This window comes from Schistocerca piceifrons, chromosome 3 (assembly GCF_021461385.2).
Source record: "Schistocerca piceifrons isolate TAMUIC-IGC-003096 chromosome 3, iqSchPice1.1, whole genome shotgun sequence".
Classification (NCBI taxonomy): domain Eukaryota; kingdom Metazoa; phylum Arthropoda; class Insecta; order Orthoptera; family Acrididae; genus Schistocerca; species Schistocerca piceifrons.
This window is the reverse complement of record NC_060140.1, coordinates 142515172-142530092: the sequence shown is the minus strand read 5'-3', so window position 1 is coordinate 142530092 and position 14921 is coordinate 142515172. Positions and strand designations below refer to the sequence as shown.

The 14921-nt window shown below is 46.5% G+C and overlaps 1 protein-coding gene across 5 annotated transcripts in view; it reads left to right on the top strand.

Annotated features, from left to right (window-relative positions):
* The window catches only part of LOC124788181, an 816659-nt gene that overhangs the window by 686008 nt on the left and 115730 nt on the right, over positions 1–14921 (top strand). For all 5 annotated transcript variants that reach the window (XM_047255338.1, XM_047255341.1, XM_047255337.1 and 2 more), the window contains exon 7: positions 7648–7871. In XM_047255338.1, the coding sequence (XP_047111294.1) occupies positions 7648–7871 (224 nt within the window). The remainder of the gene's footprint in view (positions 1–7647; positions 7872–14921) is intronic.

Genomic DNA, 14921 nt, shown 5'->3' with positions numbered 1-14921 from the left:
GTAGCGCCAACAGCAATATAGAGGCATTACACTACACTGCTCGACATAATTGAAATACAACGTTTCCGAAACCTAGAAATTGGCACCCATTCCAAAGCACGAATTTTAAATTTAGCTCAAAGGTGCCTATAAACTTCCTCTGTAATGGTGCAAAAGCATGGCGCTTTGCGACGTCACCCTCTGGCTCGAAGACGTTTCTAACAGCAAGATGGCGACACAGATGTTCATGTCGCTTGTAAAGTATGTTAATGATATCACATTAGCACCAAATTTCACCACAATTCTACCCAATGCCACCGTGAACGTGTGAACCTATAGAAAGGACATTAGAGCTTCTCTTAACATTTCATCCCTTCTCTTGTCACCTCTGCGACGGAGGTCCGAACCGCGACACCCAGGGTTGGATTATGCGGTTTTCTTATGTGTGGCCGACACAAATATTTCAGACACACCACCGCTCAGAATCGAAATGAAAAGGCCTCAGGGTGTGGTATAAGGGTCGTCAATGAAACCATCTCTTTCCCACTCATTTCGCAGTCGGAAACGACAGTTCGCAGTGCGATGAGCAAAAGGGCGACGTTCGTGGCAACCTTTGACATTGCTGACACCTCCTCGGCGATTCATCCCCTCTCGACGGACATCACGGGGCTGCAACCCCATTGAAAGTCATCTGACCCATTTAGAAAGCAGAACAACCATAATTTTTGCTCTGGTCTACAAGGTAGAACCACTAGGGGCCGTTGAAAACAATTCAACGAAATTTGAAAGTGAACCGAAGCAGCAGAAAGTACAACTCTTCTTTATTGTTCCTGTTTCACACCTTGTATGGCGTGATCACAGAAGCATGCCACATTGACATATTTGTGAATAAAATTGCAAAGGTCCATTTAGGACCTCCCAGTACAGTAATAACCTTGGTGGCTCTTGCCTGCAATCACTGAGAATTTTAAAAGTGTGCCTTTACAGAGTAAACATGCGAAACAGACGGTGGCGCCTGCAGGTAGGAAACTCCAAAGCCAATTGACTGTCAGCAGGAGTCTAGCAGTATTACGCATGGTTTCTCGGAAAAAGTACATTTTTAAAATGCTCGATATACGTGCGCGGATTCCGCTGGCGGGGAGCCGGGGATGTTGCCAAAAATTTGCATCTTAAAGGGGCCATTTGCTGTTTTATTAACGCTTGTATCAATGTTGCACCACTCGCTGACCTGGCCAGAGGAGGGCATGAAATAGGAGCCCTGAAAAAGTGTAAGGATCCTTTGCTGCTTTGGATCACGTTCAGATTTCGTCCCATGGTTTCAGACGGTCGCTAGTTGTTCCACGCTGTACGCCAGAGCAAAAATTACTGTCGCACAACACATCAAAAGGGTGATATCACATTCAATGGCGTTGCAGCTCCGTGATGTCCGTTCAGAAGGGTTGAACTGCAAATTTGGAAATTTGTGGTAAGGAGTATGCGACCAAACTGCTGAGGTCATCGATCCCTAGGGTTACGTACTATTTAATGTAATTTAAAGTAACTTACGCTAAGGAGAAGACACACAGACTCACACGCATGCCTGAGAGAGGACTCGAACCTCCGACGGGGAGAGCCGCGCGAACCGTGGCAAGGCGCCTTAGACAGCATGGCTAACTCGCGCGCCAACTGTTGAATCACCCAGGAGGTATCAAAAGTGTCAAAAGTCGTCAGGAACGTCTTCCTGTTGGTCATCGCACTGCCAACTGTCATTTTCAACCGCGAAATGTGTGGGAATCAACTTCCTGAGGAAAAGGGTGGGTTCATTGATGCTCTTTACGTCACATCCTGACGCCTTATCACTTCGATCCTGAGTAGCTGTATGTCTTAAGTGGTTTCCTCAGTCGCCCGTATCAAAATTGCGTGATTTCGAACATTGACCGGTACGACAGCGCGTCTGCTAGATTAAACGCTAGATAAGAGACAGCGAATATGACAGAAAGTGATGCCTTTTACAAGGAACTTTACATTTACTTAATAAACAAGCGAAACTTATTGATACTGGGGGTACCAGTCTTAAACTAGTGTGAGCTGTGAGAATCTCTGCTGTCCGCACGTAGTATTGTCTACGTTACATTTTTTGAAGTCACCTACTTAGAAGCGAATCGTCCATTAATGCTGCGTTTCACACTTTTTTGAGTAAGTGTGAAGTCCGATGCTACCCGCAGAAAAATTTCGTGCTTTTTACCTAACGGACACAAAAAAATTATAGGCCACTTCGAGCACCGTTACTTCAATTATCAAAGTTCCCATTATCCCGGCACACGATTACATACCTCAAAGCAGCGTTATCTGTGTTCCAGGAATGCGCTAATAGACCAGCACCACCTCCCCCCTCTGCGGGCGCTCTGTAAAGGCTTTAATAACGGTAGCGGTACGATAACCTCATCATATAGTAGCACCGGATAATACGCTTTGGCTAGTGTCCCAGACATTAGAGCCAGTGACTACTCCATTCACTTGAGTACCCATTAACAGCATGCCAGTGTGTGAAATGAACTATTCGTTTAGGATGAAGTGACTTGTATTCATTGAATGTAATACGTTTTTGCTTTGCTGCTAACAAGATCGCAACAGCTCGTAACGGTGCTCATCTAGACACTAACCGCTCGTGCCACATAAAGTGGCGCTAAACGTACGCAGCCTCAGCCAACTGTGTTATTTTCAACGCAAGTCTCGGATTTAATTTTACCCGTCAATAATTATGATTAACGGGGAATAGATTTTCCGGAACATTTCTCAGGTGATCCGCCAAAACCCGTCGAAGGTTATTTATTATTAGTGAGGAACACACTGCGCTTGATTATCAAAATCCGGAGAGTTCTATTACGCAGTGAACAAATTTTCCCCGTAAATGCACCGTCCGTTCACAAACACACTGTATGCACACTCGGAGGTAATACGAGTCGATCGGGGAGCATGCCGAAATAGTCCAGCGTATTTGCTGTAAACACTGTCCGGTTGGAGCATAGTTAAAGCAACTACCTAGTAAGCAAGAGATCCTGGGTTCGAGTCCCGGCCTGACACAGATTTCCACTCGCCTCCGCTGATTCCGCATAAAAGTTCCGATCCAGCTGTTATCAGTAGTTCCTTCCCTTCCCATTCCTTTCTTCGCTCTGCAACATGAATTCACATAACATCGAGCATATAGTTACTGGGACCGTTGGGACCGGTCAGGAGATACACTGCTGGCCACCGTAAATGCAACACCCTGAAGGAAGCATCCGAATCAAGTGAAATTTGCCACCAAGGGTTTGCAGCGATGAGATATGCAACTGATTAGAATTTCAGCGCAGACGCACATCACGCGCGCCTGCGGCGCCACCTCATAGCGCCATTTAAGGCTTGGCGATTTCGACGAGTGTACGTTCGGCACGTGTGTTTACCTTGTGGTTGTTTCACAAGACGATCAGTTATGCCTCGTAGACAACAGCGAACATCGTTTGATCAAGTATCCGAGTTCGACAGAGGAAGGATAGTGGCCAGCCGAAGTGGCCGTGCGGTTAAAGGCGCTGCAGTCTGGAACCGCAAGACCGCTACGGTCGCAGGTTCGAATCCTGCCTCGGGCATGGATGTTTGTGATGTCCTTAGGTTAGTTAGGTTTAACTAATTCTAAGTTCTAGGGGACTAATGACCTCAGCAGTTGAGTCCCATAGTGCTCAGAGCCATTTGAACCATTTTTGAAGGATAGTGGCTTACCGAGATTGTGGATTATCATACAGAGAAATCGCTAGTCGTGTTGGACGAAACCAAACAACTGTAATGCGGATATGTGACCGTTGGATGCAGCAGGGTACGACGGACCGACGTGGTCGATCGCATTCACCTCGGTGCACCACTGCACGTGGTGATAGGCAAATTGTGCGCATGGCTGTGACGGATCGCTCAGTGACATCCCGAACCATAACACAGCACATTGCGTCTGTAACGCATCATCCAGTGTCTGCGCGTACCATTCGACGCCGTTTACAGCAGAGTGGTATGTCCGCAAGACGTCCATTGCTTCGTCTACCATTGACGCAGAACCACAGACGTCTCCGTCGCCAATGGTGTGATGACAGACGGATGTGGACGGCAGAATGGAATGACGTTGTCTTTACTGACGAGACACGCTTCTGTCTGCAGCACCACGACGGTCGGATTCGAGTGTGGAGACACCGTGGAGAGAGGATGCTGGACAGCTGCATTATGCACCGCCACACTGTTCTTGCACCGGGTATTATGGTACGGGTCGGTATTGGATATTACTCTCGCACGCCTCTAGTACGCGTTGCCGGTACTTTAAATAGCCGGCGCTACATATCCGAGCTGCTGGAGCCAGTTGTCCTTCCTTACCTTCAGGGCTCGGCCACAGCCATATTTCAACAGGATAATGCGCGACCACACGTGGCACGCATTGTCCAAAGGTTCTTCGTCAATAACCAGATTGAAGTGCTTCCCTGGCCGGCTCGCTCTCCGGATCTTTCGCCGATAGAAAACATGTGGTCCATGGTTGCTCAACGAGTGACCCAGATTACATCCCCAGCTGCCACACCAGATGATCTTTGGCAATGTGTGGAAGCTGCTTGGGCTGCTGTACCCCAGGAACACATCCAACGTCTCTTTGACTCGATGCCGAGACGTGTGGCGGCTACTCTGGCTACTGATTCTGGCAGGAACCACATGTCACAGACGTCTGTAAACGTAATCATTTGATACTTGGCCAACATGTTATCTACAAAACAAATTTTGTTATGCTACCTCTTGTCTTTCTTGGTGTTGCATCTACGGTGGCCAGCAGTGTATTTCATATCACGGTATTTGCGAGAATCACATCTGTCGTCATATTCATCTGTGAGGGCCCAATTTATCAGGTTCGCCTGATGAGGTTCATACAAATCCCAATTTCTGTCTGAAGTTCTCGCTGCTAGGCATGTCTTGTATTGGAGGGCAGTCATCTCGAGACTTGGTGAGTTCACTGTTCAACAAATATCTTGCAGGATTTAATTATAGCAGTCACACAGGAAGCAGGAATGACGTTCGTCGAAAGCATACTTGAGGCCGTCAGTGCTTTCACGACCGGTTATTCGGGGGCTGGGCTCCGTAAATAGGTCCGCTTTGTCACTGAGGTGACAAAAGTCGTGGGACAGCGATAACCACATATACAGATGGAGGTAGTATCGCGTACACAAGGCATATAAAGGCAGTACATTGGCAAAGCTGTCGCTTGTATACATGTGATTCGTATGGAAACGTGTCCGTCCTAATTATAGCCGCGCAACGGGTGTTAACAGACTTTGAACGTGGAATGGTATTTGGAACAGACTTTGAACGCGGAATGGTAGTTGGTGCCAGATATGTGAGTGGCTCGAAGACTTCTTAAGTAATAGAACCCAGTACGTTGTCCTCGATGGTGAGTGTTCATCGGAGGTGAGCGTATCATGTGGAGTGCCCCAGGGAAGTGTGGTAGGTCCGCTGTTGTTTTCTATCTACATAAATGATCTTTTGGATAGGATGATAGCAATGTGCGGCTGTTTGCTGATGATGCTGTGGTGTACGGGAAGGTATCGTAGTTGGGTGACTGTAGGAGGATACAAGATGACTTGGACAGGATTTGTGATTGGGGTAAAGAATGGCAGCTAACTCTAAATAAAGATAAATGTAAATTAATGCAGATGAATAGGAAAAATAATCCCGTAATGTTTGAATACTCCATTAGTAGTGTAGTGCTTGACACAGTCACGTCGATTAAATATTTGGGCGTAACATTGCAGAGCGATATGAAGTGAGACAAGCATGTAATGGCAGTTGTGGGGAAGGCGGATAGTCGTCTTCGGTTCATTGGTAGAATTTTGGGAAGATGTGGTTCATCTGTAAAGGAGACTGCTTATAAAACACTAATACGACCTATTCTTGAGTACTGCTCGAGCGTTTGGGATCGCTATCAGGTCGGATTGAGGGAGGACATAGAAGCAATTCAGAGGCGGGCTGCTAGATTTGTTACTGGTAGGTTTGTTCATCACGCGAGTGTTACGGAAATGCTTCAGGATCTCGGGTGGGAGTCTCTGGAGGAAAGGAGGCGTTCTTCTCGTGAATCGATACTGACGAAATTTAGAGAACCAGCATTTGAGGCTGACTGCAGTACAATTTTACTGCTGCCAACTTGTAATTTGTGGAAAGATCACAAAGATAAGATAAGAGAGATTAGGGCTTCTACAGAGGCATATAGGCAGTCATTTTTCCTTCGTTCTGTTTGGGAGTGGAACAGGGAGAGAAGATGCTAGTGGTACGAGGTACCCTCCGCCACCCACCGTATGATGGATTGCGGAGTATGTAATTGGACATTCCATTTCAGAAATCGTTAGGGAATTCTGTATTTCGAGGTCCACAGTGTCAGGGAATTCTATATTCCAAGGTCCACAGTGTCAGGAGCGTACCGAGAATACCACATCTCAGGCATTACCTCTCACCACAGTCAATGCAGTGGCCGACAGCCATCATTTGACGAACAAGAGCAGCGGTGTTTGCGTAGAGTTGTCAGTGCTAACACAGAAGCAACACTACTTGAAATAGTCGCAGAAATCAATGTGGGACGTACGACGAACGTATTCGTCAGGGAAGTGCGACTACATTTGGCGTTAAAGAGCAATGACAGTAGGCGACCGTCGCGAGTGGATTTACTAACAGAACGACATCGCGTGCAGCATATATTCTACGCTGGTGACCATATCGGTTGGACACTAGACAACTGGAAAAACATGACCTGGTCTGATGAGCCTCGATTTCAGCTGTGGTGCAGAACTCACGAAAGCATGGACCCAGTTTGTCAAAAAGGCACTGCATAAACTAGTGGTAGCTCCGTAATGACGTGGGCTGTGTTTACGTGAAATAGACTGGGTCTTCTGGTCAAACTGAACCGATCGTTGAATAGAAATGGGTATGTGCCCCTAATTGGGGAACATCTGCAGACTTTCATATGCCGAAACAACGAGTCATGTCACCGGGCACACTGACTCACGATTGCTTTGAATAACATTCTAGACAAATCGAGTGAATTACGTGGCCAGCCAGATCGCCCGACATGAATCTCGTCGAGTATTTATGGAACATAATCGACGCGTCAGTTCGTGCACAACATCCTGTTCGGTAAGACTTTCACAATTGTGGACGATTACGGAGGCTGCATGGCTCAATAATTCTGCAGGTGACTTCCAATGACTCGTTGAGTCCTTGCCACGTCGAGTTGCTGCGTTACGCTAGGAAAAACGAGGTCTGACACGATGTTAGGAGGTACCACTTTTGGCACCTCAGTGTAGAGCGCTGTGGGTTTCATGCAACTGGTTACTAATCAGTATGTATAGCTTTAGCTTACGTTGATCTTCGTAGCATGTACAGATCTAGACCACACTGGGCAGGCATATTCTGCCCTAGAACAGACACAGCCTCGACTGTGATTCTTGGCATCTTTGATCTAACTCCCCACTTGCAATCACTTTACCCAATACTTTATTTCTTGCCTCGACTTTGTGATTGCGTCTTCTCGCAGCGATGCTTGTATTTCATATTCGTTGTTTGAGCAATCAGTACCTTTACATGTCTCTGTATATTTGCGACTAGACGTGAGATTATAGTAGCGGTGTGATGGTGTCGCAGGCTGGGTACGGAGATAGTGAGCCCTCTACCCAACTGGTTCGAGTTCGGGCCAGAGGTGCTCCTGGACGTGGGCAACTGGAGTGGTGCTGGTGGCGGCGCCCTGCGGCTGGAGCGCCGCCTGGAGGGAGACCTCCACAAGCCCGTGCAGTACCTGGTGCAGGTCAGTGTGGTGGACCGCCGCGGCTGCCGGGGACCACCTGCCGAGGCAAAATTCTACACCGCAGGTGAGCTGGCTGAAGTGCTATGGCGCTAGCCCAAACAACCCTACTTTTTCCTCTGGCAAGTGGAACCCGTGAGACGGGGATCCCTAACGAGTTGCCTTGGAAGCATCGTACTTGAACCTACTGAAACGTGACAGGTTTGTTTTTCTTCCTCCTTTCTACTCACCGCACTTAATCCATCGATAAGATAGGTCTAATTAATCAATAAATTCCTATGTACAGGGTGATCATAATTAAACTTCCAAACCGCTGTAGAAATAACACCACTGGTCAGAATGACGTCAACTTGCAATGGAATATTATCGAAGAAGGTCGAAAACGTATGCCAGAAGAAAAATTAATTTTTTACAAAAGGTAGCAATAGAGGGCGCTGTAAGCATCATAATTTAATGTTGGTCGACTACAAATGACAAAAGAATCATACAAGAATGCCTAACGTGTACGTTTGACGTTAAACAAGCTGTACTACTCAGTGTGCATGGGTATACAGGTGTGATACTGTTAGTTACGTAAGCCCATCCACCACGGCAAGGTCATATCTCATCGGATGGGAAAAATCAGTTTTTAATTGTCCTGCAGCCAAAAACCGCATAAAAGGCGTAAATCACACAGGGTTTTAATTGTCTTGAGGACAAAAACCGCATAAAAGGCATCAGTCAAAATCAATTTCCGTGTGACTGGCCCAAAACATGTTCAATATGCTGTCCCTCGTTTCCTGCAACAAGTTGAAATCGAAAAACAGCATATTCCACAACTGATCGAAGGGTTTCCGGGGTCACGTTCAGAGTGAGTTGCGCAATGCGTGCCTTCAGTGCAGCTAAGTTTGCAGTCGGAACACTGATCACATCTTTCAGACAGATCTACAGCCAGAAGTCACACGGATTAAGATCAGGTGATCGGGATGGCCAGGCTGTAGAGAAAAGGCGGCTGATAATTCTAGAATTTCCGAAATGGCCCTTCAGCAGCTGATTAACTGGATTTGCAATGTGTGGAGATGCGCCATCTTTCATAAAAATGATCCCATTCATACATCCACGCTATTGGAGAGCTGGAATGACATGCTTGCACAAAACACACTCATAGCGCTTACCAGTCACGGTACAGGTAACAGGATCGGAAGTACCTCTCTCTTCATAAAAATATGGCCCGGTGATAAATGATGCCGTAAACCCGCACCACACAGTGACCTTCTCAGGATGAAGTCGTACTGGTTGATTTGCATGTGGATTTTCCGTTGCCCATATTCGACAATTCTGTGTATTGACGATTCTGTCAGATGGAAGTGAGCTTCGTCTATATACAAAACTTGCACGACCAACGATTATCCACTTCCATGAGAGCAAGGAATTCTAAAGCAGAGGTCTCTCTTGCTGGCAGGTCAACAGGAAGCAACTCGCGCACATGAGTAGTTTTGAATGGATAACAAAGAAGGATGTTTCGTGGGATTTTACGCACTGTGCTCACGGATATTTCCAATGTTCGGTCAGTTCTCCGTGCACTACATGTTTGCACACCACCACCCGTCTTCTCCTGCACTGCTGTGGCCACTGCTTCCACTGACGTCGAAGCAAATCGTTTCCTCCCTCTACCAGTTTGCATACCAAAAGAACCCGTCTTTTCGAATTTCCGAATAATTTTCTCCAGACCCACGGCAGTCATCGAACCAACACCTTTTTTCAAACCCTTGAGTGTCCGGAACTTCCGCAGAACGACGTGTGCACAGTCATCATTCTTGTAATACAGCTTTACAAGCAGAGTGCGATCATGCATTGAGACAGTCATAGCGAGCGTCACAGAAGCGATACAAGGAAAAGCCGTGTAACCGGCGTATTTATACCAATTTCAATGGGTCGTGCGCATGACAAGTATTTTCATTTACGTATTCTGACACATACAGCGCCATCTATTGATCAATTTTCACCATTTCTTTTCCTTCTTCCATACGTTTTCCCCCTTCTCCGATAATATTCCGTTGCAATTTGACATCATTCTGACCAGTGGTGTTATTTCTACAGCGTTTTGAAAGTTTCATTATGACCACCCTGTATACGCGAAAGCGCGGTATTATCTGTGCGGTGTGGGTGACGATTGTAGAGGATTTCCTTTCAATTCTCTTAATTCTAAAATGCATGCTAAATTCGTTCTGGTAGTTAGCAGTGAGTGAAAACGTGGTCCTCACAGTTTCCGCTCGCCTTGACCTGTCTTCAGAGGGCGACGTGGCTGATTGTACGCATGCGAGATGTGTATGTCCGGTGCACGGCTACCCGCTGTCAAAAAATGGTTCAAATGGCTCTGAGCACTATGGGACTCAACTGCTGTGGTCATCAGGCCCCTAGAACTTAGAACTACTTAAACCTAACTAACCTAAGGACACCACACACATCCATGCCCGAGGCAGGATTCGAACCTGCGACCGTAGCAGTCGCACGGTTCCGGACTGCGCGCCTAGAACCGCGAGACCACCGCGGCCGGCTACCCGCTGTCGCATTCTCAAAATTAGCCACACTCGGGAAAGAATGCACTTACTTTCTGACGTCAGCGGACTCGCTCTGTCCTCGCCAGTTGCCGGCCGGTGTGGCCGTGCGGTCTAGGCGCTTCAGTCTGGAACCGCGTGACCGCTCTGGTCGCAGGTTCGAATCCTGCCTCGGGCATGGATGTGTGTGATGTCCTTAGGTTAGTTAGGTTTAAGTAGTTCTAAGTTCTAGGGGACTGATGACCTCAGATGTTAAGTCCCATAGTGCTCAGAGCCATTTGAACCAGCCATCCTCGCCAGTTGATAATTATAAATACAGAGGTTACTCCGAAAGGCAAACAACTCACTCCAATGGCGTGTCTCGTGCGATGACATCGCAATATTGTGCAGAGGAGGTTCTCTAGAGAATCGGCGAGGATAGGACTACTTGGATAGCACTGACTAGAAGAAGAGACTGGATGGTAGAGCATATGTTAAGACGTCAGGGCCTGGCTTCCATAGTACTAGAGGCCAATTGCGCCCGCGTATTCAAAATATGTGACGTCACGCCATTGCGCGGAAGCGGATTTGTTTTTATTTTTTGTCGTCAGTAGCGAGCCAGGGTGTGAACCGGACATTCAAAAAAACAAGGTACTGTCCCCCCTTGAAAATGTCCACAGATGGGGACGAAACGTCGGGTTTTGGTTTTAAGGTGAAATCCATTCGACCACGGCATAACAACCCGGAACATTATTAATGGAGAAAGATTATCTTCTAGCCGGCCGCGGTGGCCGTGCGGTTCTAGGCGCTTCAGTCCGGAACCGCGTGACTGCTGTGGTCGCAGTTTCGAATCCTGCCTCGGGCATGGGTGTGTGTGATGTCCTTAGGTTAGATAGGTTTAAGTAGTTCTAGGTTCTAGGGGACTGATGACCTCAGCTGTTAAGTCCCATAGTGCTGAGAGCCATTTGAACCATTTTATTTGATTATCTTCTGCCTTTCTGTTGCATTCAGTTACTTGTAAGCCCCCCACACCCTGGCCTGTATTTACGATCATCTAGTTTTCATCGCCCTTCGCAAACTATTAATATGCTTAAAATACTTGTGTCTGCCGGGGTGGCCGAGGTGTTCTAGGCGCTACAGTCTGGAACCGCGCGACCGCTACGGTCGCAGGTTCGAATCCTGCCTCGGTCATGGATATGTGTGATGTCCTTAGGTTAGTTAGGTATAAGCAGTTTTAAGTTCTAGGGGACTGATGACCTCAGCAGCTAAGTCCCATAGTGTTCAGAGCCATTTGAACCACTAAAATACTTGCGCACTAAGTCCACACAGTCTCAGACGCAGATATTTTGCCTAAAGAGCTCACCACGTATCGAGAGCGTTCAAGGAAAAATGGATAAACTGCCTGGCAGATAACAGGCCACTATCAGTTAAACCCAAGAACCAGGAAATCGATTATGCAAAGAGCAAAAAAATCCCTAGCTTTCCTTAGTTTAGAATTATCCGCAATTTTCAAGTGAAAGATGTTTTCCGCCCAGCATCTAAGGCTGCCTCCCTGTCTCTGTCAGTGAAGGACAGTTTGTTATAGTGAAAGGACAGGGTGGTATGGCTTCTATAGACCGGACTACGCGCACCGTGGAAGAATGCTCCCTGAACATCAATGCTGCACTCGTCTTCAGCAATAAAGCAAGTCTGTTACTGGCGAACATTGCATGTCCACCACGTTCGATGGAGTATAAGAAAACATTTTTGGCTATTTGGGATTCCATTATTAAAAGTTGTACAGAAATACGCATGGGGAAAATATAGGGAACCGTGACAGTAGCTACTAGCTGGATAATGCATGGAATCCTATCATCTCACCACTTGCGGGATAGCGCAGTGGTTAGCACGCTGGACACAAATTCGGGTGGACGACAGTTCAATCTCGCTTCTGGGCATCCTGAGAGGTTTTTCCGTGATTTTGCTAATTCCCTTAAGGCAAATGCTGGGATGGTTGCTTCGAAAGGGCACGGCCGCTTTTCTTCTCCATCCTTCCCCAATCCGTGCTTGTGGTCCACCTCTAGTGACCTCACTGACGCCGGGACGTGAACCGCTAATCTCCTCCTCCTCCTCCGATTTTCTCAAACCGAAGATCTCAGAATGGGCCGGTGGCTGCAGCTGGCGGCAACGCAGAGAACAGCGGTGTTTCGCAGTTGCATTTCCTACGGCACTGCGACCATGCAGCGTGGTCAGTGTGCCAACATTTTTTTTTTTTTTTTTTTTTTTTTTGTACACGTGTGGAATACAATGTGCTCTGTGGAGGACACTTTCTTCAGTCTTCGAAAGCTCACCTGGGGATGACTGGCAGGTGCCCAGTCGAAACATCGTGTTGTGTAATTGATGACGATCGGCTGCAAGCTCAAATTAAAACAAAAAATTAAAAAACCTTATAGCGTGAATATCTTCCGAAATTGAGGTTGGTGGAAAAGAGAAACTTTGGTGCTCTTCACAGGTGAGTCACGCTTCTCCAGGGAGGGACGTAACAGCAGGACCTGTTCTTGGTATCCTAAGGTGAAGGCGAGGAATCATCCGGACGTCATTTCTCAGCAGACTGTGTTGGGGGGTGGCTCTGTCTTGGTTTGAGAACGTAGTATACGAAATAAGAAAATGTTCGTAGTCATCATGCCACATCTAGAATTGAATGCCCAGCACTATTGTAGTATAGCCATTCGTCGTTCCAGAGGCTGATTTTCACAGGGTACGCTCGGCCTAACATTGCCTGGATAATCTGAGATCATCTCAATGCAGTGGACAAACTCCTGGTGGAAGGGCTTGCCAATATCTGTGACTGAAATCTAATTGAAAATGTTTGGGATTTTGTGTGTTAAGGGTAACGTGCATACATCCCAGGGTAGGAACAGTTGAGCAACTAGCTGATGCATTACAATACATCTAGAACTACATTCTCCAATCCTTTGTCAATTCCTTGAACCACAGCTGTATTCCCTGATGCCAGGCTGTCATTACTGCCACAGGTGGTGAAAATACAGTGAATTCATAAAATAAATCATAAAAATCAAAATGTGTACCTTTCTTTGCTTTAAAAATGATTTGAACATGCGTCAAAGCAAAGGAACTCGGTGCAACTACGCTGTTGGCTGTACACGAAATGTGAGGGGCGTTAAAAGGGTTGCCTATCACTCCGGCGTTTAGGAACCAGTGGAGGGTTTGACTTCGCTCAGGTACATTTTTAAATGCCCAACAACAGTGCATCAGTACCACCGAGTACGTTGCCGAACTGGGGCCTATTAGAGGAGAGACGCTTTGGCCTTTTACATTCACATGCATAATAGTGCAAAAAAGGAGGGAGGAGAAGCATAAACACGACTTTCCGCTTCGAATAACTTTCGGATATCGTCAAATAGTTTTGAAGGATCCCTAATGATTCCACTCTGTATACCAGAGCAGAAACCCTGGTCATTCTAAGTTGCTAAAGGATGAGAGGACGTTCACTGAGGTTGTATCCCTAAGACCTCCTTAGAAAAGTTCTGAATCATCTGGATGGATGCCGGCAGTTTGAAAGGTTTTCAGGAGTGCCGTTTTGTTGCTCATCGCACAGAAAACTGTTGTTTCCGAGTGCGAAATGTGTGAAAATGAACGCCCCAGGTGAAGGGGTGTGTTCGTTATACGTCTTGAGGTCTTTCCTACCAAATTCTGAGCAGCGGCGTGTTCGAAATGCATTCCCAGGCAACCTGTAAGAAAAACACGTGATTTCAACGCTGGGCGTCGCAGTTCTGACCTCAGTCACACAGGCATCAAGAGAAGGTGTGAGACGTGACACGTTCACGGTGCTGTTGGGTAGAATTGTGGTGAAATTTGGTGTCCGTGTGACATCTTTAACACGCATTACACACTACATAAATTCCTGAGCTCTGCCTCTCCCCTTTGATAAACACCATTTCCTGCTTTGAATGAAGTCCAAATTTCGTCGAATAGTTTTGAAGGATCCCTGATGGTTCTACTCTGTATACCAAGGTAAAAAAAAACAATTAAAAAAAACACATTGTCGGCATCTTACTGGTTGAAATGTCGTCAAGCTCGAGGATGACGTCACAGAAGCCATTCTTAGCACATTCACAGAGGAGGGTTGTAGCCAGCTTCGAACCAGCTTCTGCGACGCGATGGAAGAAAATGATGGGGTTTCAAAAAAAGGGACCGTTAATGGTGTTGGGCAGTATGTTTCATTGTTGACGACATTTGATCTTCTGAGACTGTTTTAAACCTCATGTTTACAGTTACATAAACACTACGAATGAAAACCTTACGTTTATTATTGGATGTCGTAAAGTTGTACAGCATTTGTCTTTCATGCTTTACACTCTCTCTTCGTTTCTGTGTCTTAGATGGCAGATGGTGATTTGCGAGTAATCGAAACTAATAACAATAATTAAAGGCTTTCATAGCGGCTGTTGATAGTACTATTCGGTATTCTTTAAAGAACTACATGATGTTAAACACCAACTGCTACGAACATTCCTGCTCAAAAAAAGTGTTTCCAGTAACGACACATATTGTGGTAACTGGCACTATCTTCTGTATTGCTACTTTTTCTTTTCTGGATA